The 27,654-nt window shown below is 36.6% G+C and overlaps 1 protein-coding gene across 2 annotated transcripts in view; it reads right to left on the bottom strand.

Annotated features, from left to right (window-relative positions):
• Positions 1-9,425: 9,425 nt before the first annotated feature.
• TFPI (tissue factor pathway inhibitor) overlaps positions 9,426-27,654 on the bottom strand; it is a 31,443-nt gene continuing 13,214 nt past the window's right edge. Inside the window, exons 3-7 of one of the 2 annotated variants that reach the window (XM_081143207.1) lie at positions 23,332-23,529; positions 22,299-22,331; positions 19,141-19,221; positions 11,129-11,308; positions 9,426-10,456 (exon numbers count right to left, since the gene is read on the bottom strand). In XM_081143207.1, the coding sequence (XP_080999333.1) occupies positions 10,368-10,456; positions 11,129-11,308; positions 19,141-19,221; positions 22,299-22,331; positions 23,332-23,529 (581 nt within the window). In that variant the 3' untranslated portion in view covers positions 9,426-10,367. Of the gene's footprint in view, positions 10,457-11,128; positions 11,309-11,801; positions 12,505-19,140; positions 19,222-22,298; positions 22,332-23,331; positions 23,530-27,654 lie in introns of those variants that run through there. The other variant, XM_081143208.1, reaches the window with a different exon arrangement.

Here is a 27,654-nt window from a genome sequence, read left to right as displayed (position 1 = left end):
ATTTTAAGATCAATAGAATCAAGGTCAATAAAAATACATACATATAAAAATAGGATATATACTAATCTCCACCAATTATAATTAAAAGAGTTGTAAGAAACTGAGTTATACCTATTTTGTTAGTGGGAGATAGAAAATAACCAAGGAGTTAAATTGCCAGGTTATTGAATATTGTATTCCCAGGTAGGGCTCGGTTTGCTTTGCCTTGGGAGGCTGGTGAGATGTTATTTCATTTTAAGCTATTTCCTCCAGCCCCTGAGAAGAAAAGTCAAAGATGCAAATTATGGATGGCTCCAGAAGCAATGGCTCTTTGATCAGAATACCAGTGGGAGCAGCCCCAGGTGAAAGCTCTGCTAGATTCTGCTGTGGAGGGAGCACTCTGCTCGGAGCCACTAAGCAAGAAGCAGAAAGCCCTGGGCTTGGACCACGAGACATGAAATTTCAGTTCTGGTTCTGATACTTTCTAGTGGGACCTTTGACAAAACATTTTAGGTCTTTTTGTTCCCATCCTAAAGTTTGGAGCAGAATCGAATACTAGATTTTAATATCGGAATCATCTCTATCCATGTCTTCTCATCTCCATGCTTGATATAATATGTGAAAGACATCTGATCCCCTAGAAAGAGATCAATATGTAGTGTTGAATTTAAGCTATGAAAAACTAAAACTTTTCCTGTTCAGTTTGCAAAAACATTAACTTTCTCCCCAAAGATTAGCTGATTTTATTTGTCCAACACTAGTAAAGTCTAATGAATGAAAAAAAATCTATGCTATGAATTTACATCATAAGACGTTTAAATCTTAAATGTATGCTCTTTCCTACTATACATCAAGGCTATACTAACTGGAAAGCTAACAGAAATTATATAGTATTTATATAAAAATTATTGGCAGGCACATGTTTATAATCTATGAAGACTGGGGTAATTTTCATCACTATCATCTATAAGACTTATTTAGAAATAACAGGATAACTGCATTCCACTAATCAGATGCTTAAAAGTTGCCCTTTTATTAACTCTAGAAATAAATGGCATGAGGACTTCCAGGAGCCACTCTGGGTATGGAGGGACAAGGGAAAAAATATAATGCAAGCTCCTCCAGTACACAATGAAACATGGCAACAAGTATTTGGGAAAAGCAGAACAAAATAAAAAAGTATTTCAATAATCAATGAGGCCATTCTTAGACACTGTGGTATTAATATATTAATTCGGCCTCACATATTTCATATATGTATATTCCAGAACAGATTGAAGACACTAGAAATCATTTAATAAGTAGTGATTGAGCCTATATTTTGAGTTAGATACTATACTAGTTGTGTTGGTAGTTACAGAAAAATATAATTTGCTCTGCGATCTAGTTGAGAGTGAATATAATATTTTCTATTATTAAAACCAAAGGGTGGATTTTCCACTCTAATTGTGCACATAATTTATCACCTTGAGGGAAATCATAATGTTGTTTTAAAATCTTTACTATGAATATGAGTTGGAAAAAAGCAGAAAACCTTACATTTGAAATAAGTAATATTATATCAGGTCCATATATAGATAAATAAAACTATTTTACTAGCCTAATATAGAATTTCTTTTACTATTTTAAAATGTATTTCCCCAAGAGAGTCAAACAACATATCAAAAATAATTGGCTAAAAACCTGCCTATTTTGTTCATTGATTCTTAAGTTCTGATGGATTTGGATCTTCCAAGAAACTCATTTCCTCATAGATATTCATGAGTGTTTGAGCTCTCCTACCCCGAAAGGGGTACCTGTTAGTAGAATTAAAGAACTAGCACTGGCAAATGACATATGTCATGACTAATTAAAAATTAATATTTAAGTACAACAAAATTTAAGGTGCTCACTTAAATAAGGGTACAAAATAAACTTCTTCAGGGTAAACACTTCTAATTAGGGCGATCCTATGCCCCAGTTTGTTAAGGCAGACCCAGTTTCTATTTCCATGCTCAAAAATGTCCTGATTTGGATAAAAAAATTACGTATGGTCGCCCTTGCCATATTTATCCATACTGCACTGACAAGTGGTACATAAATACTGCGAATGAGTGAGCAATTTACTTGGGAAACTCAAATCTCCTTTCCCAGAAAAGTTTAAAATACTTCTTTCTATTTCTAGTCTAGTTTTAGTTGGCCTTGATAAAGATTCCCTTTCCATCTCTGTACATGTATTTCTTGTGGATTTATTCTGAAATACTTTTTATTTGCTGAATATCAATCTTGATTGTGACATAAATGATTTATTTAAACTTGTGTTTATGCATGTTGACCGAAGTAGCATTTGATTAAATGACTATGTCTCAGATTTGCTTGAAAATTTGATTATTAAATTCTAAAGCCAAATTAGTAGTAATGTTTTCCCAATACAGACTATTTTAATCAGTTATTGTCATATTTACATAACTTGTAAAATTATTAGCAATTTCGATTTTTCTCTTCAATTATTCATTCATGTTTAACATCAACCTATTTTTTACAGTGAAAGGTTTTAAATAAAAAGAGTGTGGGACTACATATATAATGTATATACTAAAATATAATACAATGTATTTGCCTAAGAATTCTTAATACCTTTGAGAAAGTATCAGATCCTTTATATATTTAGCTATGAGTTGGGTATCTATAGTCTCATCCTGCCATCTAGTGTTAAAGATTCTCAAATTACAGAAAGTTCCTCAACTGAAATCATAGCAAAATTCTATCTCTTTTTGAATAATGAAAAAAATCCCAACAACTAGGGAAGATTCCTAAGAAAACATTTTGGTGTACATGATAACTAGAGTCATATGTGCAGCTACTTATTGTAGACTATACAATTAAAGTGTCAATTTACATATAGTGAAAAAATAAACATCATAAAGTATTTAGATCCAAAGGCAAACAATCATTAAATAAATGTTAAAACCCAAGTTAAAAATTGCAAAATCAAATGACATCCCATCTTTTGTCTTTCAATACGCACTTAAATCTTTGAAATGATCTAAACCTAGACAATTCTGAAGCCCTTGGCCAGGCTAAAGTGGACAAACTCCTACACATCTGGGCAGAAAAACAAATCAGATCTTCAAAAGCTCACAACAGAGAGAAAAGTGTCTCTCACACTTAATAAATGAGGGCCTCACTATATCCAAATGTGAAAAATATTTGTTCTATCACTATATGCTAGAAAAAAAATCAATCATTGGCTATAATCCTGCTCTAACTTAATACAGCTGACATTTGAGAGAGATGGTATTTGAGTGCATATTAATTACCTGAGATCTATCTCTATAAACATATGTATCATCAGAAAGCAAAGCTTATAACCCGCGGTCATCCATAGACACATATTAATTGATCATATACCATGTGCCATGCATTCGGGTAGATATCAGGAATGCAAAGACTGGTAATAAGGATTTAGTTCACTGCTTCTAAGGAATTTACTTTTGACCCCCAGGTAGAGATTTTGAAAACTACTCTTATTTTGGCTTATACTGGTCAAATAAATACTCAGATCGCTAAGAAGTGATATGATCAGTGACTGAAACATAAGGCCTGAGTAGACAGGGAAGGCAGGATGGAGGGAGACCCTACTTCTTGTACAAAAGCATTTTCTCTGAAGATAATACTTTGGAACCTAAAAGTCAAGAGAGAGAAGACGTTGGGCAGGTTAAAAAGAAGCCTTGCCTTGGTGGGGCTTCCCAGAAGCAGGGCGAGAGGAGGGTTTGGGTGCCCCTGGTCACTGAGGGGGCGCTCTTTAGCTTTAGGGGAAAGCATTGGGGAGTGAATGAGAGCTGCTGGGCCTAGGAATGAAGGAGCAGCCACGGACCTCAGGGAGAACCTGGGAGTGGCTGAATTCATGGGCAGGGCTCCAAGTTGTCCCCCTGCGGCCAGGGAGCCTGTCTTTTGCAGCTCCTTGGTTGTCAGGGTTGCATGAGCCACCCTGGGAGAGGGAAAGGTGAGTTCCAGGGAAAGGCGCTACCATCAGCTGAGGGCAGTTTGGAGGAGAATGCAGCTGGGAGCTGTTGGCAGCCTCTTCTCTGAGCCTCTGAGAGAGGAGTGCACCAGCCCGACAGGGAGCCTGCAGGGGGCTGGGGATGGAGTCCCCTGGGAAACCCCGAGCAAGCAGGCAGCCTGTTCCCATTGCACCCACAGTTGCAGTCTGAAGACTAGTGGGCAGGAGGAGAGTCCCACGTGGACCCATCAGGACTCAGGAGGCCGGGCCTGTGAGTGTGGTAAGAAGTTGTATTTTATTTTATGGGCAAGGGCTTATGCCATCCAAATCAAGTTTGTGCTTTGTTCGGGTGTGGCTGGGTAGGCCTGGGGTGAACGGCCAAGTACAAAAACTTTTCCTGGAAAATATTTCTATGTCTTTTAGCAAAGTTATTTAGTTGAAGTTAATGTCCACAAGTGCTAATTCTACAAATGGAGGCTCTTTTTTTTTTTGGATTAATTGTAAGGAAACATAAAAACAAATTCAATCTGGGGTCGTGTTCATTAGTTTAAGTATTGAGCGCTATCTAGTAGTGCTTTCTGGGTTTCTGTTCTGTTTAAGGGGAAATTGAGGAAGAAAAATAACATTTTTTTGTTATGATTAGCATTTTTCCAGAAATATGCTGTTTTAGATGTTTTCTTGAACTCTGCGATGATTTTATTTCAACTTTTCAGATGAGGGAACTGAATCTTAGTAAGTTTATACAATTATAAGTTGGTAGAAATGGAACTTGAAACCTAAGTTGTTTGGTTTTTAAACCTGTCCTCCTTCTTTATAACATTATTTGCAAAGTATTTAACATGGCAAACTTATTCAGATATTTTTGGAGGAAAATTGTGTGGAATATAAGTAAAAGGATTATTGGTTCCTGGGGCTTCAGTTAGACAATTCCACATTGAGAGAAAGAAAATAGTGGGTACTTTCAAGATAGGAAAACCCAACACAGTGTTCAGCAAGTTTACATTAAACATCACCACTAGCTTGGCCATTTTACTGTTCAAATATATTTGTATTCTGGTTTCTATCTAGATCATATATTTCCAATATTATTCATATGTAATTGATAGTGTAAGTTTCTAATGTTTAGAAGGATGAACCAAGGAATATTGAGCATTTTTTAATATAAGATTTCTAAGAAACATATTTAAATATTTTAAGATGAGTTATATATAATGTGAAAGGTTAAGGTAGGTGGTGTGTGGAGGGGTTAAATAGCCGTCTCAGGTGAATAAAAAAATTGAATTAATTAAGGAAAAGGGGTCGGGGGATGGGGGTATCAAAAGGAGGGGCTACACAGCACTGAGTCAGTGGGTATCGGGTCCGCGATGGCAGCAAATACGTGCTTAGGACAGTGAGCCAAGGAAGGTGCGTAGACGAAGCAACAGGAGAGCCCGGGCTGGGCCGCTTGGGCTCCCTGAGGAGTCAGGGAGAGAAGGGGCCTTGGGGACAGGTCCAGGGGGTGAGCCCGGGACGAGCTGCTGCTGCCCATTGCGGGGTCCCCTAGAGGGAAGAAGGGGGAAGGATATGGCGGGGTGTCCTTTGTCCTCCGTATTTGTCTGTTTCTTGCAGGTGGAAATCTTAGGGGAGGTCTCAGGGAGTGTTTCTAGAATATTCCTCAGCTTTCTAGGTGTGCTCCTCCAGGGTCATGGTCTCCACTGGTTGGTGCCAGGGCAGAGGGCCATTAGCCAATGCAGCTGGTCCTGGGGCAGCTATGGTGCCACTTGTCTGGTTTTGCTGCTTTTCTGGGCCTGGAGCTGAAATACAACTGAGGCCTAGATGTTACCTTTAGGGAGAAACTGCTCAGGGGTCTAAACCGCAGGGCCAGTGATATGCTGGGGAGGGTAGGTTACCCTGGGGACAAGGTTCTTGTTTTCCCAGGTTCGCCCCTTGCTAGGCACCCCGGGCTTCCTGCCCTGGTGAGTCTCTGTACCCACGTTTCTGTACCTGGCCCATCTAACATAATGAACATAGGTTTTTTAGAGAAATTGAAAGACTATTCACTGATTTTACCCTTTCAGACCCATGTTAAAGTTTCCATATTAAAAATATCATTAGCTCCTGTTAGGCAATTATCTCAAAAACAAATTATTGAAAAATTTTCAAATTATTAAGTATGCATAATTTTTACATTTTCCCCAGTTAATCTTGTTAACAGTAAAACCACTGCGTATTTATGCTCTTCATTCTTCATTTTATAAAATTGTTACTTCAGCGAACAATATTTACCTAAAAGTTCCTACTTTAACTTTTAATTGCCTGAATAATTGTTACAGCTCAGAGAGACTGTATGTTAAAATTTTGGAATGTTAAATATTCAGCAACCTGTCACACCAATGACTACCATTTTGTCGACTATTTATTATGGAGCAAACACTGCGCTAAATTCTTTATGTGCGCTCCTCCACCCTCACCACTTTCCCCAAGAAGAGAGGCTTAGCAGCCCCAAGGCCCACTGAGCTCAAATCCAGGTGTTTTGAAGCCAAAGCCCGTGTTCATTACTATTGTGTTTGGTTTGGTGCTTTATTATTTTCGTCCACAATTCTTAAAAGTTCTTCAGTGGTTTCTGACAGTTTATCGACTGCCAGTAGAGAAAAGAAAAGCTGAGAGATGTACTGGATTTTAAAGATTTTCTCTGTAATTAAATGCCCCATAGAGTGTTAAATTAATGTGTGTGTGTGTAGCTTGTACAGAGAAAAGTAAAAGGAATATGCAGAGTTAAATAAAAATTTTCCTAAGATATACCTAGCTTTACAGCTTTAAAGATGTTCTCATTGAACAGTGGCAGATGCTTTGAGTAAAAAATGGTAATTGTTTATTTCTTCATCTCTGGGAGAGCAATTTCTTGGAGAGATGGATCATTTAGGTAGCTCACAGCTGTTCCCATTTTGAAACTCTCTGGAATTTTCCCCAGAGTGATTTACAAATTTTCTGGAACATTCTGTTGAGAGTGGGGAATATGTTGAAAAGGGGAAAGACTATTGGAAAATCAAAATTCTTGCTTTCTGATTCCAAACATTTAAAAAGAGGAAGGAAGTTGCAGTTTCCTCTGGCTTCTAACTTGACAGTGCCTGCAGCTGAAAAAAAGAGTTCCGTAAATTAGAATTACACCCTGTGTGAAAATACATATTAAATATGGATGAAAACCCTGAAGACACCCGGGTTTATAAGTGCCTTAGCCGATGTTATTGCATAGTGAGTGAACAGCAAATCGTCAGTAATGTTGATGAGAATGGATTAATTTGGGCTTCTTAGGATTTGCTTAAAACCTATTAGAGAACCAACTGTAGATTGAAATAAAAGATTTTGGTACTAGAAATAATTTTTTCTTCACTAAATTTTGCTAGCTCTTTAAGGAATGATTTAAAAAGAAATGAAATATTTTCAAAAGTGTTTCAAAACTTTTGATGAGCTTTAAACGCCTTGATGATTTAGTGTAAATCAGAAGCAGATGTATTATTTTCTAGAATGCACGTGATATTGAGGGAGGGAGAAGTTAATGGTTCAGGAAATGTGGGTTTTTTTTGTAATTGTAAACAAAACCCAAATGCTAAGGCATTCAGAATCTCCCAAAGTAAGTGGGGCCCCCCTTAAAGTAGTAACTTGGAAGCTTCTCAAAAAGTCACTTGGTGTTTGGGGATCCATCTGGCACTGAAAAGGAAAATCTGTTTCAGGTATAGTCAGATTGGACGTGGCGAATTGCATCAATATAGGCTAGTTTTGAAGGAATATAGTAGACCACAGAAAACAAACTATTCTTTAAAAAAAAATAATATATCTTACTGTTTATAGTGTAAAAAATAAAATCACTTGAGCAGTTTTCTGAATGACCTTTTAATTTTGAACACAGAATAAACAAAGTATGTCAATGCAGGTACATGCTGTATAATGTAATTCTATATAAAATTTACATTTAGATGCATTTGAGTATGCAAAAGAGAACAAAACAATACCACCAGAGGGCTTCTTATGTTTTTATTTTATTTATTTATTTGTTTGTTTGTTTATTTATTTATATTTATTTATTTATGTTTTTTACTGACTTTAGAGAGAGAGGAAGGGAGAGGGAGAGAGAGAAACATCAAGGAGAGGGAAAACTGCACGTCCCCTGGGAACGGGGACCACAACCTGAGCATGTGCCCTGACTGGGAATCCAAGCGGTGCAGTCCCCTTACACCAGCCAACTAAGCCACACTGGCCAGGGCGAGGGCTCCTTATTTAAAAACACAGTAAAAATAATATTCACATGCATTAAACACTGTAAACCATCTCGATGTGTGTGTTAAATTTGACTGAATAATGAACCGTTGAATGGTTGTTCGAGAAAGAAGTCAATTCAGCAGTGTGCTCTTTATATGTCCTTGGTGGCAACTTGCTACCCAAAGGAAGGAAGCTTTTACCCTTTATGGAAAGCTGTTGCTATGGGTGTGCAAATGAAAACAAAGGATTCTGATTTCCAAAAATCTCAAATTCCCCAGCAAAGACCCAACTTAAGGCAGTTACTTACATACTGGATATTTGATATCATGATATAAAATTTTTCTTAAGTGAACATATTGGCCCTATTTTGCAATGATATAATTTTTATGCTGTAGGATGAAAATGATTCGTAAATGTATGTTGGGAGTTTTTATATTCTGTCTTGCGTTCACCACAGCGCAATTTACAATAGCTAAGATCTGAAAATAGCCCAAGTGCCCATCAGTAGATGAGTTGAAACACAGCAGTTTTATAGTTTGCATCAGCTGGAGCTCGGCTTCAGATGAATGGGCTGGAGGATATCAGATTTTTCAGTAGAAAACCAGCATGAATAAACTGAGAAACTAAAGATATATTAAGTGAATAGTGAATACCCTTTATCCAAATTGAAAAAGTCATGAAAGAGGCAGTCAGTCCAATATGTATGTAAATTAAATTATGAGGAGTAGGGTTGAGTTAAGTGCCAAATAGTGAGTCCCTGAAGGATTTTGAGTGGTGGAGCAATATACTGAATGGATTCCTAGGAATTATCAACACTGAACTGAAGACGGCAGTAGAGGTAAAAAGTCTGGGAACTGGGTGAACTTTATGAAAAAGGAAGCAATAGTGTTTGGGGACTGATTAGATGTAGAATATGAGAGAGAATAAGAAATTAAAATTGGATGCAAGCTCTCAAGCCTGAGGAACAGCAGGATTTTGATACTGTTGCTAGAGAGTGGCCATTAAGCTAAACTAAATGGATGCAGTGGTTCGTTGTTTCTAGATGACAGGTTCAAATTTAAATGTGAAATGTGAGGTGCACAGTATAGAAACTGAGATGTCGAGGAGGCTGTTGAGATGCCAGACGGCGCATGGCTCAGCAGAGAAGGTAACGTATAGATGTGGATCTAGTGAATTAACTCCAGAGAAATGTTGGTTAAAACCCTGAGAGTGAGCAGTGCATGAATTTTCTAGTAGAATCTTCCTTCCTGACCATTTTCTTTTCCTTTTTTACAGAAATTAAATGCACTTTTTTCTTTCTTTCTTTCTTTTGAGCATGAATTATTGGTTGCATTGTGTGCAAAGTCTTAGTGATAAATGAATAGGTTTCAGGAGGTTTAAATATTTTTGCTATTTCTGGCAAGAAAAAAATTTATCAGAAGCAGAATTTCCTTTCATTTGCCATTAAAAACTTCCCTTTCCCACCAAGTTTCTTCTCATCACGATCTGTATTTAACACACAATTATTCAATCAATCATATCTTTATTGATATAATGGACCATTAGCAAACAAAAAAGAATGTTAAAGAAAATCAGGCAGGCACGTGACACAGAATTGACTCTTCTGTGTTCAAACCCATGGGGTCCTGGTTAGTGCAAGAGGAGGACTGTGTCTCGGGAGGGAAGCAGGAGATAGAATTCTACTAGTACCAGCTCTTTCCAAATGCACAAGGGAGAAATCTTTATCAGGAGAAGGTGCTTGTCACCATTTTAGGTGTGAAATCCCAAAAGGGCTTGTTTTTTTAAATCTGTACTTTTAATTCTGGGCATGAGCTATAAAGGAGACCATCACATACAAGTGTGAGCAAAACAAATGACAACATTTTTATGAAATAGGTGATCACCAAATAGAAAAATGGACTGATTTGATGTGGCCAGCAGTCTGGTAATTTGTAGTTAAGTGGTAAATAGAAAGGGGTCAAGGGAGTAAATAAATTCAGAGTAGTCCATTAATAAATTATAGTCCTAGAATAAACATTTTGGCTGGATTAGTAAAGGAACACTGATGCAAATGTGTTCATAGCAGGTGCTATATGCATAGGAAACTCATGAAAATATTAATTAAAAGGATTTTAGGCAAGAAAAATGGAAACCATAGGGAAATGCTTCACCTAAAATATTTTAGTAGAATTCAGTTGTAGTGATATGCTATTCCCATTGAGTGTTTTCTTCTTGTTTTAATTCTAATTAATCTTTGTCCGGATGCTTTTTTGGTGATACCTACAAAAGGAAAAGAGAAAAACTTTATGCGTGAAGACATGATTTGTTGTGTTACTTTATCTAAAATTTTCTCAAATTATCTTTTAATGTTTAAAACTAAAAAAAATGTATCTTTGTATAGAACAATCTATTTCTAAGGATGTCACTTTGCATATATGAGTTAGCCAAAATGGATAAACATGTTGTTGATTTTTATTATTTTCAGTTAGAAATGCATGATCCTTTTATTAAAAATGTGAACATGTGTCTGTGTATGGTTGGTGGAATATAGATGATTTTATCTACATATTAACACTATTCTATAAACATGCATAATTTTTATATTCAGAAAAGTAATATTTAATTTTGAGCATTATCAGAAAGCTTAAATATATTTGGTATAATCCTTTAAAATGAAAGTTTAGTATGCAATATTAAAAGAATAAAATGGTTTTCAAAAATTAATTCTTTTTCTATGAAGATATATTAAGGGGAGTTGCAGCTAATAGATCCAGAAATATTATCTTTATGTAGTTGAAAAGGGAACATTTATTAGCTAGATCATAACACTTTGTTTCTTATAATAAATAGAACTAATTTCATGATATCTTTTTTAGATTAAAATTCATTCATAATTTCAATACAATTGTTTTTTGAACACTAGTGAGTTAATTGGAAGAATGTTTTCTCTACCTTTTTTACAAGCCCTAAGACATGACTTTTCAGAAACAAAGTTGTTTTCATTCCCTCCGCATCCACTGTAATTAAATGTGAGGCATTTCCCAACACTCGAATTGTAGTAGAATCTCTTCTCATGGGCTTTGCACAGTCCTCTGTCTGCTGGGGTCAGACACCAGGAGGGGCCGTAAAAGCCTAAGAACATGAAGAAAACGTGGTAAGTCATTATATGGTAGTTAATTTGAGACTTTCACATTATTGGCTTTAGATGAGTTCTGTGGCCTTTTTATGTAAAACAGCAATCTGAATGAATAGTACTACTTAGTAAAATTCACGTATTTCAATTCTACAAAAATGCTAAAGCAATCTCCAAGTGTCTGCTATACTCAGACCTTTCTCCAACAAATGAGAAAGCAGACACATTTGCTAAAGGAAAGTGCTATGATTGCTCTTTATATGCATAAAAAGTAGTATGTGACAAACGAGTAAACAGTTTAACTTCTGAAAGTTTGTTAACAATATACATTTTTTAAAAACGATTGATATTTACATGTCATTTGTTCATGAATGATCAACTTTAAAAAAAAAGCCCTGATGAGCAAAATTCTTTTTTCTTTAAATCATTTTTTATTTTTCAACTACAGTGGACATACAATATTATATTAGTTTCAGGTGTATACTCCAGTGATTGGACATTGTATAACTTACTAAGTGATCATCCCGATAAATCTCGTGCCCATCTGACACCATACAGGGTTATTGGAACATTACAGACTGTGTTCCCTGTGCTGTGCTTTACATCCCCATGACTATTCCGTAACAACCAATCTGTGCGTCTCAGTCCCGTCACCTTTTCACCCAGCCCCCCTACCCCCATCTGGCAACTGTCGAAATGTTCTCTGCATTTATGAGCCTGCTTCTGTCCTACTTCTTCACTTATTTTGTTTTTTAGATTCATTTGTTGATAGCTATGGATTTATTGCCATTTTATTGTCCATAATTTTTTATCTCTTTTCTTCTTCTTCAATAAGACCCTTTAACATTTTATGTAGTCCTGGGCTCCTAAAGAAAGGGCTGGAGATGGGAATCTGCTTCTGGGCGAGGCGTGGAGTTAGTATTTACATGTGGCAAATCTGCAGAGCAGGAAAAGCCTGTGTCTTCATTCATTAACGAGGAGGAAGCAGCATGAAATGGGCAGAAACCCACGTTCCCTGTGTAGGAGGAGGGCAAGCCCTGGGCAAAAGTGCTCTGGGGAACTTTCCTTGTTCTGTGTGACTGGACCATTCTGATGAGTGTAAAATGTAGAAGGTGGGCTAGCAAGGTGTTTAAACTGAAAGGTCACGGGGAAGAGACGGTGAGGAACCTTGTGTGGACAGGGAGGCCTCCACAGACTGAAAAAGAAAACAATGGGTAGATATTTATTGGGTTGTATTTTTTGTCTAGATCAGTAATTTTCAACTGGTGTGCTACAAAATTTTTAAAACATGCCATACCTGAATGTTTGGTCAGGGGCACTGCCCTCTTTTCCCTTAGATTGTCAAATAAAAACAATGACAATGAGCACCACAGCAGCAGCTGTCCAGTGTGAATGCCCTGTACTGAACCGTAAACATAGATCATATAATAGAGCTGCATCTTATTGGTCACATCCCATAAGGTTGTGCCTGACTGATTAATTCTTGGTACCAGAAATCCTTATATAAAGTATAGGCACCTGATTTTTTAAAAAGTCACTTTGGAGGAAAAAGGATAGGTAACTACTATTATTTTTGTAAGTCAATTAAAATTATACCTATTTTTTGTCATATTGGCAAAAATGTATTTTTTGGTGTACTGCAGAATTTTAGTAACTAGTTTATGTGTGCCATGAGATTAAAAATGTCGAAAATCGCTTGTCTACATACTGCCTAATCCATGGTTAGAGTCCACAGTTATCTTCAACCAGGGATTTTTCTAAACAAGGCCACGAAGAAAAATTACAAAGCCATGGTAAAATTACAAATTATGAAACTCGTGAGTATAGCTTATTTTAAGATAATTATGTCATAATACATTAGCAACACTTTTCTTCATGTCATAATTGCCAAACTGGAAGCCTTATAATGGTTTTTTTTTGGTTCCTTGATCGGCTTTTAAGGTAGAGTGAGATTTTAATAAGAAAAAGGAGATAGAGGGGAATGTGGGGGAAGGAAAGTACAAAGGTGAAAACATTCCTGGTTGGTTTGGGCTACTTTGCAAATGCCAGGCTATCTGAAGAACAGCGCCCATGGAGAGTACCGTGGGGTGCAAGGCTGGAAATCGAGAAGGCCCTTGAATACCACTGTATTTGGATTTTATGATGTAGACATTAATGAAACACTGAAAGTATTGAAGGATGAAAGAGACCTGAAGCAATTCTTGATACATGAAGCAAACTCAACAAGGCATGCGTAGGTCGAATCCAGCCGGAGACTTGCAACAGAGAATATAAAATGACCCTAATTAAAGCAGTTACAGTGGGAATGGTTAAGTTAAGCACCAGACTGAATGTGAGGAGGGGAAAGAGCTAGGGAGAAGACAGTTCTACTTTTCTAGCCTGGTTCACTTAGAAGATGGAATGTTTTTTAATGTATTATGAAACAGTTTATAGGCATAATTTAATCATTTGTAATTTTATCTTGGCTTTCTTCCAGTGTGCCTTTACTTAAAAATTCCCTGAGTGGAAATGGAATTATGAACTATGCCCATGGATTAATCAGCACCTAGGCAAACGGGTCCATAGGATGTTAGATAGAAAGTAAATCCATGTTTTGAGAAGACAGAAACATTTAATTTGGACTTCAATGGAAGTACAATATCATCATGACTCTGTCTTCCCATAACATTTGTTCTGGTGTCTGACTTAGCATATAAGATAGGCATTGAAGTCATGTATGTGTCTGTCTCCCCCCATTTCACAGGCATGCCTGTAAAGGCCAAACCACCATCTATTTATTGTTCCCAGACTCCCAGCCCTCATGCCAATTCCAGTCACGGAGGAGGGACACAATATTTGTTGAACTGAACTGAAACTAACAAGTGTAACATCTCCACCTCAGGTTATAAAACAAAGTTGGAAATACGGGTTTGCAAGTCCTCTGATTAGAAATAAGATTCAAAGATACAAAAAAATTATTGGTATTTTATAATTATATTTTAATTTACAAGTGCTTTATGTTATTTGAGAGAATCATAATATTAAGTAATTAAATGAAGATACTTCAGATCAAGGTCACAGGCTTTAGTTATATTAAAAATTATCACTAATGAAATGTATATAAATAATACCTCTGATTATTTTGTTTCCTGCTGTTGACACTGGGTAATCATCATCATCATCACATAGAAAACCTCAAATATTAATACTTTTGAGCTTTATTGTGTGCTAAACACTGGGTTAAAACTTTTACATATGTCATCACAATCTTCACAAAATTTTTAAGACATATTACTCTCCACATACAACAAATGAGGAACCTGAGGCTGAGGGTCCTGTAATTTTTTTCAAGGCCACAGAGAGACTTGGCAAATAGCAGAACTAGAATTTAAACCCACATCTTTCTGCCCATAAAGCCAACGCTCTAAACCACTATGATACGCCATCTGAAAACTAACTAGAAAATAAAAATAACTAAGCAAAGATATTTTAATAATTACCAAATAAAGTTGCCTCAACTTCCCCTTCATATTGGATTCCCTGATTTTCTCTTCTTTGAAGTTCAAGATCAGAAAGCCTTAGGTGCTTCTCACCCTCAGTTACATGTATGAAGCTGGAATTTATCAAGTTTGAACAGGAGAAATATATCTAATCAAAACAGCTCATCAAGCAAGAAGGCTGGAAACAAGGCTTGGGAGTAACACTGCTGAGCCAAACGGTATTCAGAGAGCTCAGGCATTTGAAGGCAAGGATTATTGAGTTGTCATGTTCACAGTGGGCTGATTCTAGAAATAACAGACCCAGCTCCCTGGCTTTAATGAATTATGTGTTCCTATTTGCAATGGCCAGTCAGATTCATTTAATGGCATTAAGATGTGACAGAAAATTAGCAACCTCGTTCTGTTGTGTCCCCAGAAAAGATAGATTTGGGATTTTCCTAAGAAACACACATTTTATATCAATGCTTCTCAAATCCATTCCTGCAAAGATTATCCAGTACTCAAGAAAAAGGTCAGTCACTGAATTAATTACACACACCGCAGAGTAGCACAGGCTTTTCTAACTTATTCCTACTCCATTCCTAACTTGCCCTAGAATAGTCAATACCAAATTCACGTTACAACAGGGATTTTATTTTAGCAAAAAATATGTGCCATCAAATTAGTATGATTAATTTATTAGTTTTTAGTTTGTATTTTATCCATTTGTGCATAAGTTTTGATTTATGGTTATATAATAGTCACAGGCATAAGAAGTTTATTCCTACTATTTTCCTTGTTCATATAAAATTAGTGTCATTCAAGTTAACTTGGTTTACAGATTAGAAGTTTGTGATTTTTTTCTCCTTTAAAAGCATCTATATTATTTATGTTTTGGAAACATGTCTCTGGAGAAATCTTATGACCAGGGCAAAAAGTTCACCCTTGTTAAAAACCAGACATGGTCCAGGAAGAAAGGGATTAGCAGAAGGAGTCAGTGGTCACCGAGGGTGACTGTGCTTGGATGGCAGCAAGCTTGGCAGAGGTGAAGAGCTGTATTTTGTTTCTCACCAGCTCCCCTGCCAGGAAGTAGCGGGTCTGGTGGATCCTCTCCTCGAGGTCTTATCTATTTTTGGAAAGCCAGCTTATCTGAAAATCAACATGTGAAGCACCAGATCACCATGCAGGCATATTTAGACAGTAGGGGAAGTTTTTATGCTTGTTGGTCTGAGAACACATTATGGAAAACAGGATGCTTCTTCGGGACAGTGGAAGCGGGTTGTTGATGAAGTGCGGCTTTCAGAAGCATCAACAGTTCTAGTGGTTAACTGGGGTATGCAGCTTACGGTCTACCCGGGGGGGGGGGGGGCAAAATGGGGCTCACAGATGTGAGTATGCGGAACAGTTTATTCTTGTGTTATTATTAATGTATTTATTGTTGTATTCTTTATTATTATTAACCTACTTTTGCCCACCCCTGTATATAGCATAGCATAGCATAGCATAGCATATATGTTATGTTATATTATATTATTATATTAATTATATTAATTATATTATATTATATTAATTATATTATATTAATCTGATCTCTGTGATTATCTATTCATCCATCCCTATTTATTGATCTGATGTCTATGTCACCTGGTTTTCCTGAGCCAATATTAGGTCATGCTTTTTTTTTTTGGTACATCATATCCCAACATATATATGATTTAAAAAATTGAAAGATTTAAAAAATAAAACTACTTTACATATCCAATTACAAAGCCAATTTTCTGTCAATGCATACATATTTAAAATAGATAAATAACATTTTTTTAGCACCCCCTTCATTTTCATTAGTGTTTCAGCTTAGATTACACATGATTGTTGAAGTAATCTACACGTGAAAGATTGATGGTCTGACCAAAACAGGTAAGACTGAAAATGGAAGGGACAGGAATGGGCGTTTCATTGGAAAAGGCAATGGCATTTAATGACTGACTAGAAAAAGAGAAGTGATCAAAGTTTACCAAGCCCTCTTCTGGAATGATCGGAAAGATGGTGACAGAACTCAGAGTTTGAAAAGCTGGCAGTATTGACCGGGATAAAGAAAAATTATACAAACAAAATTCTTTTGGCTTTGCAGCCCTGCGATCCTTCTGCATGCCAATATCTCAGCTCAGATAATGTGCTGTCACTTGTGCACAGGGACGTGCTTACAGACTCTTTTGTGAAAATCTCTGTAAGAAAGAGTAAGGTTCAATCTTTGAGGTCACCTAAGTAACCTATTAATAGTGAAATATGGAAATAAAAGGAGAAAATTAAACTTCAATTGTGCTTAATACCCATTCAACTCTCTTGAATGGAGAGGGCTCACTGGAAAAATTATATTCTCAAGCTCATTTGCAATATTATGGAAGTAAAGAGTAGATAACAAGAAAGAATTACTAAACCATTTTCTAGTGACATAAACAATTATAGAATCTAAGGACCTCCGGCATTTTGACTATACCACATTGTCCAGCTCCCAGGGAGATGTTGCATGCCCTCCAGCACATCTCAAGTGCTTTTAGAACAGGGCTGAAAGGCCTGTGATGTAGAGAATTTAATCCCAGTCATTTTTGAAGACCTCACATTAAAAATAAACACTTTGCCCTTTGGGACAGCATGGAGGGACCTGGAGAGGAGTACGCTAAGTGAAATAAGCCAGTCGGGGAAAGACAAGTACCATATGATCTCACCCATAGGTGGGATCTAATGAACAAAATAAACTGATAAGAGATCCAGAGACATAGAAACATGGAACAGACTGACAAATCTCAGGGCGGGAGGGGTGGGGAGTGGGGGTGGGGAGGGATTAACCAAAGAATTTAGATGCTTATATGCATGACCTAAGGACACAGTCAACAGTGTGGAGAAGGCAGGGTTTGGGGGGGTGGATGCCGTGGAGGGGATCAGTGGGGAGAAAAGGGAAGACATCTGTGAGACTTTCAACAGTAAAGAAGAATAAACACTTTACAGAAAGAAATTGATACTTTAGGTTTCATAATTAATCTTGATTCTTAGGCCGGGTTGGGGGTGATACAGGAAGGTGGCGATGCGGGGTGCGGGTGGGGTTGAAATGAGAGGCCTGAGGCAGGGCTGTAGGAACTTAACCCTCCCCTCCTCTAACGCGACAACGTTTCAAGTATGGCGAGCTCTCGTGATGTGAGCTCTCGGATGTCATGTCTCCTTACGCTTTCCAGTCCTTCTCTGCACATGCTTCCAGGTCTCTGTGTGACTCCTAAGCTGTGGCATTCAGAGCTGAAGCAAGCCCCACGCTCGTGTTGAGGTCAGTGTGGGGCTGAGCTGGACACTGACATCCCTCATTCTAGATAAGTCACAGTCGACAATTTGCAGTGCTTTAAATTCATCTGCGCAGAAATTTTGTTTGCTTTCTGTTTGTTTGCTTGCTTATTTCTGTTGTTGTTGTTGTAAAGAGAGATGCTCAAAGACGTTCTGATTCTGAGCCCCATCGGATTCTGAAACATGGCCAGGGTGGAGAACCCCTGGCCCAGACACCGTGTCTCTTTCTAGCCTCAGGTTGCGATTTTAATAGCCACAGAATGCTTTCAGCTCATGCCAAGTTTGCATTTAACACTTTCACATGGACTATTTCTAAGCAACATCTCCGATTTATGAATGAGCGCATGCGATTTTTTAAAATTTAGGTAGGAGGAGCAGGATCCTACGTTTACTCTGTTAACTTTCAGTTTTTTTAGGTTGTTTTTAACTATTGAGATATTTGTGGTTTGTGGTTATGTTTTCCAGCATTTTTACTGTTTTACCAGTTCTGCAATTTTGTGGGCATATTTGCTATAATGATTGTTTAAATTTGAGTACTACGTTGACAGGGTAGAACCCAGAAAATAGATCTGCAGAAGTCCAAAAGAAAATTTCCTTCAAAGTGATACAACCTTTGGGGATGGTTTATCAACAAATTCCTAATCTGTCCTGGGACTAACACCAGAGACCTTGCCCAGTGCCTCAGGCAATTTAAGGGTACATTCGACTGCCTTTGAGGTATTGCTGCCACTCTAATGACTTACCACCAGACACAGAGGCTGATGATTTATAGAAAAATTTGGCATAAAGTATCACATGTAAGTTTCATGTGATATGGAATCAAAAGCCTACTTCAAAGCATACTTTAAAATAGATTAGGAAAATTATTGCTTTTATGAGATTAAATGTCTTAAACATGTTGACTCTCAGTGTTTCAACAGACCTATTGTTAAATAACAGAACAGGTATGATTTTTTTTAACAGAACAATTTTAATATACATTCTACTTTTATTGTTAACATGATATTTTTCTGGCAGCAATTTTTTAAAAATAAAATTCTTACCTAAACCTCTGGCAGCGGTGGTAGGCCGAGGTGTCAGGGGTTCAGTAGGCACAGGGTCAGGTTGGGTTCTGTCATCATTCGCTGGAAAATGTATAGCCAGTTAAAATATGGGACATTGTCACAAGCTCATAACCATATGCAAAAGCAAAGCAAGCAGTTATGTTAAGAAAAGTAAACTAGAAATTTTATTCACGTTTCTGTGTTAAATTAGCATACAGTGGATCTTTTGAAAAATTTTATATATACATATCTAAAATAAGATAATATTTCCATGAGTAACTTTGTAGTTCTTAGTAAAAATAAAGTCTAACAGTTAGTGTTAAGATCATTTAATAAATTTTATGGTCACATAAAACTGATTGATTTTAGGTGGAAGTTTCAAAAGAACTATTTGTCCTCAAATTGTTATAAACTTAAGGATTTCAGACTTAATACAGTATTCTCAGGAAAGAAAATTAAATAATGGGAACATTAAAAAATACAATGTTGTGTCTATGGAAACAATTTTCCTATTTTGTTAAATATCTGTACTTTAAAAAATTTCTTTAACATAGTGACTAATTTCTATCGGATTTAATAAATACAGATGTATCTCCGTTTGTATGGCTAACAAAAAAGCTGGGTAAACTTGAACATCTTGTAAGATGCCTTATTTTTTTTAAATGTCTATAAATGAAGTAAAATGACATGAGTAATAAACTTACATGCAACCTCACAGGCGTGCTTGCATTCTTCCAACGTTACCAAGTTGTTTATATTGCCAAGGCCCCCCATAGGAGAGTTTTTCACACTGCTTTGACTTATTGTTATGAAAATACCTGAGAATATGAGCTGGACAGAGCTTATATTTTTCTGCTTCTTCCAGAAAGCAGAAAAATGGCCTTCCTAGAAATTATAAAAGTATCAGAAAGCAAATTTCTTTTTTATAAACAATTTAATTATTTAAATTAAATGTATAAATACCTGGCCGTGTTGAAGTTATTTAAGGAGTAAACATAAAAAATTAGGGATAAGAGGTAAACATAGAACTTGACAACTACAATATTAAAATTATTATATCTACTGTGACATTTAGAATAAGGAAGATGCGACTATTATCACACATCGTTGCTACTGGAATTTCAAGTTCTAAATTCCTCACAGTAAATTAGTAGGGCATTAACGACCAGCTAGTCCATGATTTGAGAGAATAAAAGATATTGGGGTATTTTCCCCTTCGTTTGGAAGTATAAAATATTATGGCCAAAATTTGGTTTAATTATTCTTTCCGTTAAGTTTATGTGTGTCAGCCTTGAGGAAAGGTCTGTCAGTATTTCTCATTTTGGGGCGTGAGGCCCCCCGGGGCCCTGCACCGCGCTGCTCGGGTGGGAGTCCCCGTGGGAGAAGCGAGCGGCTGGGAGGCCCGGCCGCGCCCCGGCCGCCGCGGCGCCCGAACCCCGAACCCCGAGCCCCGAGCCGGGCTCGGACCCGCGGCCGGGAGAGGGCGCTCGCGCCCGGCTGGGCGGCTGAGCCCCGCCGAGGCCCCGCGCGGCCGCGGCCCCGCTGCGATGACGGCACGAGCGCCGTCTCACGCACACTTTGTGGATGGGAGAGCTGAACTTGTTTTTCAATGATCATGATCTGAAGATACGCTGAGTCTGGAGCGGTCAGTGCAAAGCTCCGCCGCGGCCCAGGGCCAGCCCGCAGCCGCAGCGCGCGTCCGCCTCGGAGGCCCGGCCCCTCTGCCGCAGCCGCGCTCGGGCTGGCTCGCTGCAGAGCGCGCGTTTCCTACTGCCAGTTTCACATCTGGAAAAGCCAGTTGCCTATGACAGAGGTTATGAAATGAAGCCTCCTACTTTAATATAGTGGAAAATATCTATTTTCTATAACTTCTCAAAGTACCAATTTAAAAGTTATTTTGTTTATCATTTATTGCCTCTTGTTTCTCACGATGAATGTTACTATTATTCCCATAGTAACAATTTGTAGTTAAGTTTAATATATGGGACAAGAACAAAAAAAACCCCAGTTCTTTAATTTGTCTAATACCTCTTTATAAGACAAATAAAATTACATTCTATTGGTATCATTTTGATTTGTTTTGGTTTTAGTATGTACTTCTTATGAAATTTTAAATCATCTTAAAGGATATAAGAATTCTGTGTTTGACAAAAGGGAGTAGGTAAAAATATTGCATATAAACCACAGAAAACAGGAGCAAATTAGAAGAAATTTTAAGAAATTATAAATAAGAAGTCCAACATCTGGAATTGCTATTATTTATATGAGCTCCTGTTGTAGGACATACATTTACTTTAGGACAAAGTCAGAATTGCGCACATAAAATATTTCTGCTTAGGCCTACAGTTTAAAACACTTATGGTTATAAATCTAGAAATTTATGCCCCATATTTCTCAGATAAGTAAATTAACATTTCTTTTGAATCTGCATATACAATCTTTGCTCTAAATTGAGGCTCAGTTAAAATTCACTAACGTAGAATGAATAATTTAAGTCATATACCAACTTCCACAAGCCACATCATTTTCACTCTTAAATTATGTTGGAGGCTGCATATTTGGAAATTGTCTTAACTAAGCTTGCTTTCAAAAAAAATTCATGCCCACACTCCTCAGATATATAAAGTGACATTCCTATTTAATTAGGAATTCCTAATTAAATTCCTATTTAATACAAACAGTAAATAATATTGATAAAAGCTATTATTTATTGTTAAATATCTCTACTTAATTTGCTTATGATTGTTGACAACTCAAAGACATATATCCATTCAGGGTAATATTGAATAAAATTTGGTAAAGCCACACGATGCTGAGATTATCCAGAAATAAGAGATCTGAAAACTAAAGTAAGACTGGCAACATCTACGTCACTGTTTGGGACATGTTAAAATATCATGCGTGTGACGCTGCATTGTGACTAATTTGATAATAAATATCATGCATGCTGTGTTAGAATGAGAGTAAACATAGTGTTTGAAGCCTTCCCTACCAAACACTAAGCATGTTATTTCTAGTTTTTCATTTTTATCTACTAACAAAACACCATTTCAAAGATCACATGGATTTAAGATGAACCTTGTATCAGAGAAACCTAAGAACTGAATTTGTTAGTGCCTTAAGTAAATTATACTATGAGCACACAAATGAATATTTACCATCGACCAATGCTTTCAGTGCCTTTTCATAATCTGCAAGAAAAAAAAGCGTATCATTGATCACAATCTATAAAATAATGTCATGAATTTCAATTTAACAAACTAGGATGATGTATTAATTATCATTAAAATTATTCTTATGAAGAATGTCAATAAATAAATTTCTTTTTATGTCCTCTAAGTATTAAATTATTTTAGCTATTGTAACCATGAAGCCATCTTGTTTTATCAGAATAATGTCTTAAAAGCTGTTAAAAGGCCTAACATGTTAAAAGGCCTAACACGTTCAAAATTTTGACCAGTAATTATTGGGAGTTTATCTCAATAAAAAGAGATAAAAGTACATACAATAAAAAAAAGAAAAAGAAAAAGAAAAAAGTCTTAATTAGATTAAAGCAGAATACAGTATTCAATAAAGTTTAATGAAAATAAATGATGTACTTTTAAACCTTATAACTTAGCAACAAAATGAAAAGTTGGGTTCAGTGAAATCTACATAGAGCAGCATGAATGATATTTCTTTTCTACATTATTTCAAGGTTCCAAAGAAAATGATTTCACTTTCTACATGCATTTCTGCTCTCTAATGCAGCTCAGAATTTTCTAATGAGGAGCTAGTGAAAGCCTCACATGGGTTCTCGGATTCATTATCCTGACCGTCAGCTATGTGATCACTGTATTGATAAAGTCTAAGTCCACGTGACTGACAATGTCTGTCCTGCCCACTCATAGCTGCTGAATTACACTCACTTCACTGCAGATATAAAACTTGTTCTGCCAACTTAAATGTTTTTCTTCCATCTTCATTATGAAGAACATAAGACAATAAATGGGGCTTAATGTATTTTATAATGACTGATATAAAAAAAATAGTGAACACGAATGCTGAAAATATGGAAAAAAAATGAAAAATTCCTAGAGATTTTAAAATGGTTTACACTTATTTTTCTCTAAAATTATCCAATGTATGATTAGATCTAATAGCCCTAAAGGCCTGTTATCTCCTGGGAGATAAGTGTCCCCAGAAACTCACCTACTACACATGTTTTTTTGCACTCTTCCAGGGTTTCAAATCGATTCTTATTTCCTCCGCATCCCCCATATATAAATTCTTCACATTGTTGAGTGCTACTGTTGAAAAAATAGTTCCTCAGAAATGCTCTGCATGGGCCAGTCTCCTCTCTATATGCACAAAATCGATGTACAAGCCTCAGCGATGGTAAATTAGACACTGCAAAGTAAAAATAAAAGCTATAACATATAATCCTTTACCAACATTGTAATAATGTTCTTTGTTTCCTTTTTGTTTCCTTTTTAATAGTTCCAACTTTAAGAAAAGGTCCAATAAAACAGGCTGATATAAGAAACCATAGAAAGTTATTCATAGCTATCAAAAAGATAAAGTTTATAAACTCACCAAATGAGACAGGTTTTAATAAGCAACTATTAAAGGAAAATGTAGAATAACTTTTCTAGACTTATTACTTAAACTTGTACCAGCTGACCGACGTGGAATTAAGTCGTAATTGTAAGGTAACTGATGTAGAGATCTCTTTTTTAATTCAGCCATTTTTAAAAAAAATTATTTTATTTTTCTATCACCATTTATTCCCTCTGTGCCCTCTTGCACCTCCGCCCCCCTCGCTGGCCTTGCAATCGCCACCCTGTGTCCAAGTCCACGAGCTCTGTCTTTTTTGTTTTGCTCAGCCCCTGCCCCCACACCAGAGCTGTCTGTCTGCTGTCTGTCTATGAGTCTGTCTCTAATTTGCTTCGTAGTTCAGCTTGTTCATTAAATTCCACATATGAGTGAAACCATGTGGTACTTTTCTTTCTGACTGTGATCCAGCCATTTCTAAGGGCCGTCATCAATAGATAGTTCTTCGAGTGCCCCTCCCTAATCCACAATTGTGTCGCTTTTTGCACATAAAACAACTCTTTAAATGCAATAGTGTGTTCATATTCATATACATGTATATATCATACTTATTATGAAAATTTCCTAATTATGAAAATTTTGGTGTTTGACCAATCTACCTATCTCAGGGTAAATTTATTTTGCTTATCATGATTTTTTTTTAGCAACAATTGAAAAAACATAATGCTTTTTATGTTTTAAAATAAAGTGAGGCAATTCTCTGGACTTTGAGTTATAATTTTTTCCTAAATATTCAGTCACTTAATTTTAATCACAAGAATTTTCTGTATCGGGGAGGAGGGATTTGTACATAAGAAAACTCAACTAAAATTTTTAAATTTGATTTTTATCAAGTCTAATAATATTAACAGAGGCCTAATCTTAAATAAATTGCATTTGTTTATGGAATACCAGTAAGAGTGAAAACTGTGATTGGTACAAAATGACTTAAACCAATTTTCCCTTTAGGGGGCAGCATTGTCCTATTAAATTAAAACTGATAACTAAATATCTTCAAAAAAGTGTTTCAAAGCACTATAAATAATTTACTTTGAAAAAAGAAACATGAATGCATGTCACTTTAATATTTTTATATAAAATATTTTTAAAACATGATATAAAATATAAGTTTGTAAATGTATCATCTTCTAGAAGGAAAACCAATTTTAAATTTCCTGTAGTTTTAAAACTGAATTTTCAAAAGAGAAAATATGCATATCATAAAAGTTGAATTGGATAATTTTATCAAAACTGAATTTTCAAAAGAGAAAATATGCATATTATAAAAGTTAGATTGGATAATTTTATCAACTCTCTCCTACCCTGCATATTTTTGTCAAATAATCAGTTGAATTAATGTCAAGCATTAGCCATATTTAAGTAATGTTAAAATTCTTCATAAGAAATTAACTGAAATGTTATTTTTAATTTCTTATGAGTCATAAAATGGTAAGTCGGCCTTGCGATCTTGGAATGGTTAAAATATGGCTTTTTATACATAAGTTGGTATTGTGCTGCTTGATTCATTCGACACCTTGGATGCACATGTGAATTTTATCTCACCCACCAATGCAGCTTTTAATTTTTAAAAATATGAGTATAATTTACAAAATACCACATCACCCTTTTGATTACTTTGATAACAGAACTGACTATTCTTGTCAATTAAAATAAATTGAACAGAAATTATAAAGCAATAAACTTTTAGACTTAAAATTTAATAAGGTAGATAACATGTAACAGATTTATAATAACACATAGATCTTTATCTACAAAAGACAGCACCAAGCCTAAGTTGCCATATGTATTCAAAAAACCTTTTTCTTATAAATCAGTAATTTTTGAGATGCATTCTCATTGATGATCCCTCTAGTTTTTACTCTTAATGTATTTTATAGTCCTTTATCATCACGCCAAATCTTTTCTTTTACATTTCCTGTATCAAGGATATACTCCCCCAAGTTCAACATGCTATATAGCATTTGTGCCATCAGGGGGCGGCAGTGCACCACAAAAATGAGAGTACGGCCTAGTTGTCATTATACTAGTAATAACGGCTGAATGTTTACTGAGTAATCACTGTTCTTCAGATATTTTGTAATTATGTCATTTAACTATCACAACAAACTTACGAGTTAGGCATTATTATCTCCATTTTACAGTTTATAAAATGGCATGCAGAAATTAATTGCTCAATTTGTGCCATAAATGATGACTTGAATCGTCCCCACGTAGTTTTACAGAAGGTATCTCGCACATTCTTAATAACTGCGTGATATTGCATGACTGAGATTCATAAATTGACACTTAGTTAAAGCATATAGACTTCATTATATAATTTCCAATCATTTCTTTTTCTAAAATTCATCTTATAGAAACTAAAAAAACTTTTAATGATGAAAGTAGGTGATGATTTTACACCAATGTCCTAAGGAAAACACTAAGAGCTGACCTTTATTGACTACATTTTATTAACGATCAGCTAATTTTTCACCTCTACATTCACATCTTGATGTCTTTTTCTTCATGAATCCTGAATTTTGCGCAGTGAGCTTGTGACCCACACTTGGGCGCAGCAGCCCTGAAGTGGGGGAGTGGGATCCCGTCTCGTTTTCATTTCTTAACTTGGATGAACCTCTTTGAGAGTCAGTGATCCTGTGTTGATGGTGCGTCGGGCACGGTGCTGGCTCAGCAGATACGATGGCCGTCAGTACATTCGGTGGCAGCGGCCCCCTCTTTCACGGGGGACTCAGATAGTCAGAAAGTTGAGGGTGCTGTGCAAGTGTGGAATGAGATACTTTAGCTTGTCTGAAGGGGTCCGGGAAAACTCTGCTGAGACTCGAAGGACAGACAGCGACGAGGATTGATCTAAAGCCGTGAGGCTGGAAAACACATCCGGGGAATGTCACAGGAATTTCACGTGATGTATAAAACATACAAATGTGGTTTATATTTAACCATTTTGGTCACTGACTTCTTGTATTTTATGTCTCTGTCCGAGGATCATAATCTTACTCTCCCACCCCCGTCCTGGGATGCTGGATGGAATGCGCATGATAACCTCGCGGGGCCTGTGTCCTTGACTGTTAGAATCCACACTGTCCTGGGACTTGTTTGGGAACCTAGGGCTTAAGGCAACGTACTAAGAATCTCCGTGTTTCTTCACTCCCTGACCAGAAGGTTAAATTTCTCGGAGAGGAAGAATGCAGACACGTGCTCTTTGCCTTCTCTGTGTCAGGAAGTGCGTCTGATGCTTTTTGCAATTGATATAACAATGGTGAGATCATGGATATTTGCATCACTTATTCAGAGATGAGGCCACTGGGAGTCAGGGGGTTTGTGTAACTCGCCTAATTTTGCAAAGCTGCTGTGGGGCGGACCTGAGCAAGCTTCGGTCTGTTTGATTCCACACCTTGTAAAAGATAACCTGCCTTTCTCTGCACACTCCCTGCTAATCTTTCTTTCGTCCAAAGAATTGTTTTTAAAACGCTTATCACCATTGTTTTTATCATTACAATTTCTGTGTTTTTGAGAAGTTTATTTCTTCCTCCCAGCAGGTTGGACTGATAAAAAATAGTTGGCCAATGACTTGTGAGAGAAGCAATGAAATCTTGTGTGTTCTACAAAATGATAGGATGTCATTTTAATGAAATAGTGTAATTCTTTAAAATGACCTTGGCATAATGTGATACGTGATATCTCCTGAACTGAATGGATTCAGATGTGGAAACATGGTATTACAAGATTAATTAAAAACAAAGCAGCCGAAACTGGAAAAGATGGCACAGCTGTCAGCTATGGTCTTCAAGTCTAGCTTTAAAATCAGTTCTGTTCCTTCTCCAGCGGGGTTTGGTCTGGAGAGATCCAGAGATTTTAAGCTTCGGCCTGGTCAGTGACAGGTCAGTCGCGGCTCCGTGGCTGACTGTGCCAGCGGCAACAATT

Source organism: Miniopterus schreibersii (genome assembly GCF_964146895.1).
Source record: "Miniopterus schreibersii genome assembly, chromosome: 7".
Classification (NCBI taxonomy): Eukaryota; Metazoa; Chordata; class Mammalia; order Chiroptera; family Miniopteridae; genus Miniopterus; species Miniopterus schreibersii.
Note: the sequence above shows the minus strand (reverse complement) of the source record. Positions and strands in the feature narration are given on the sequence as shown.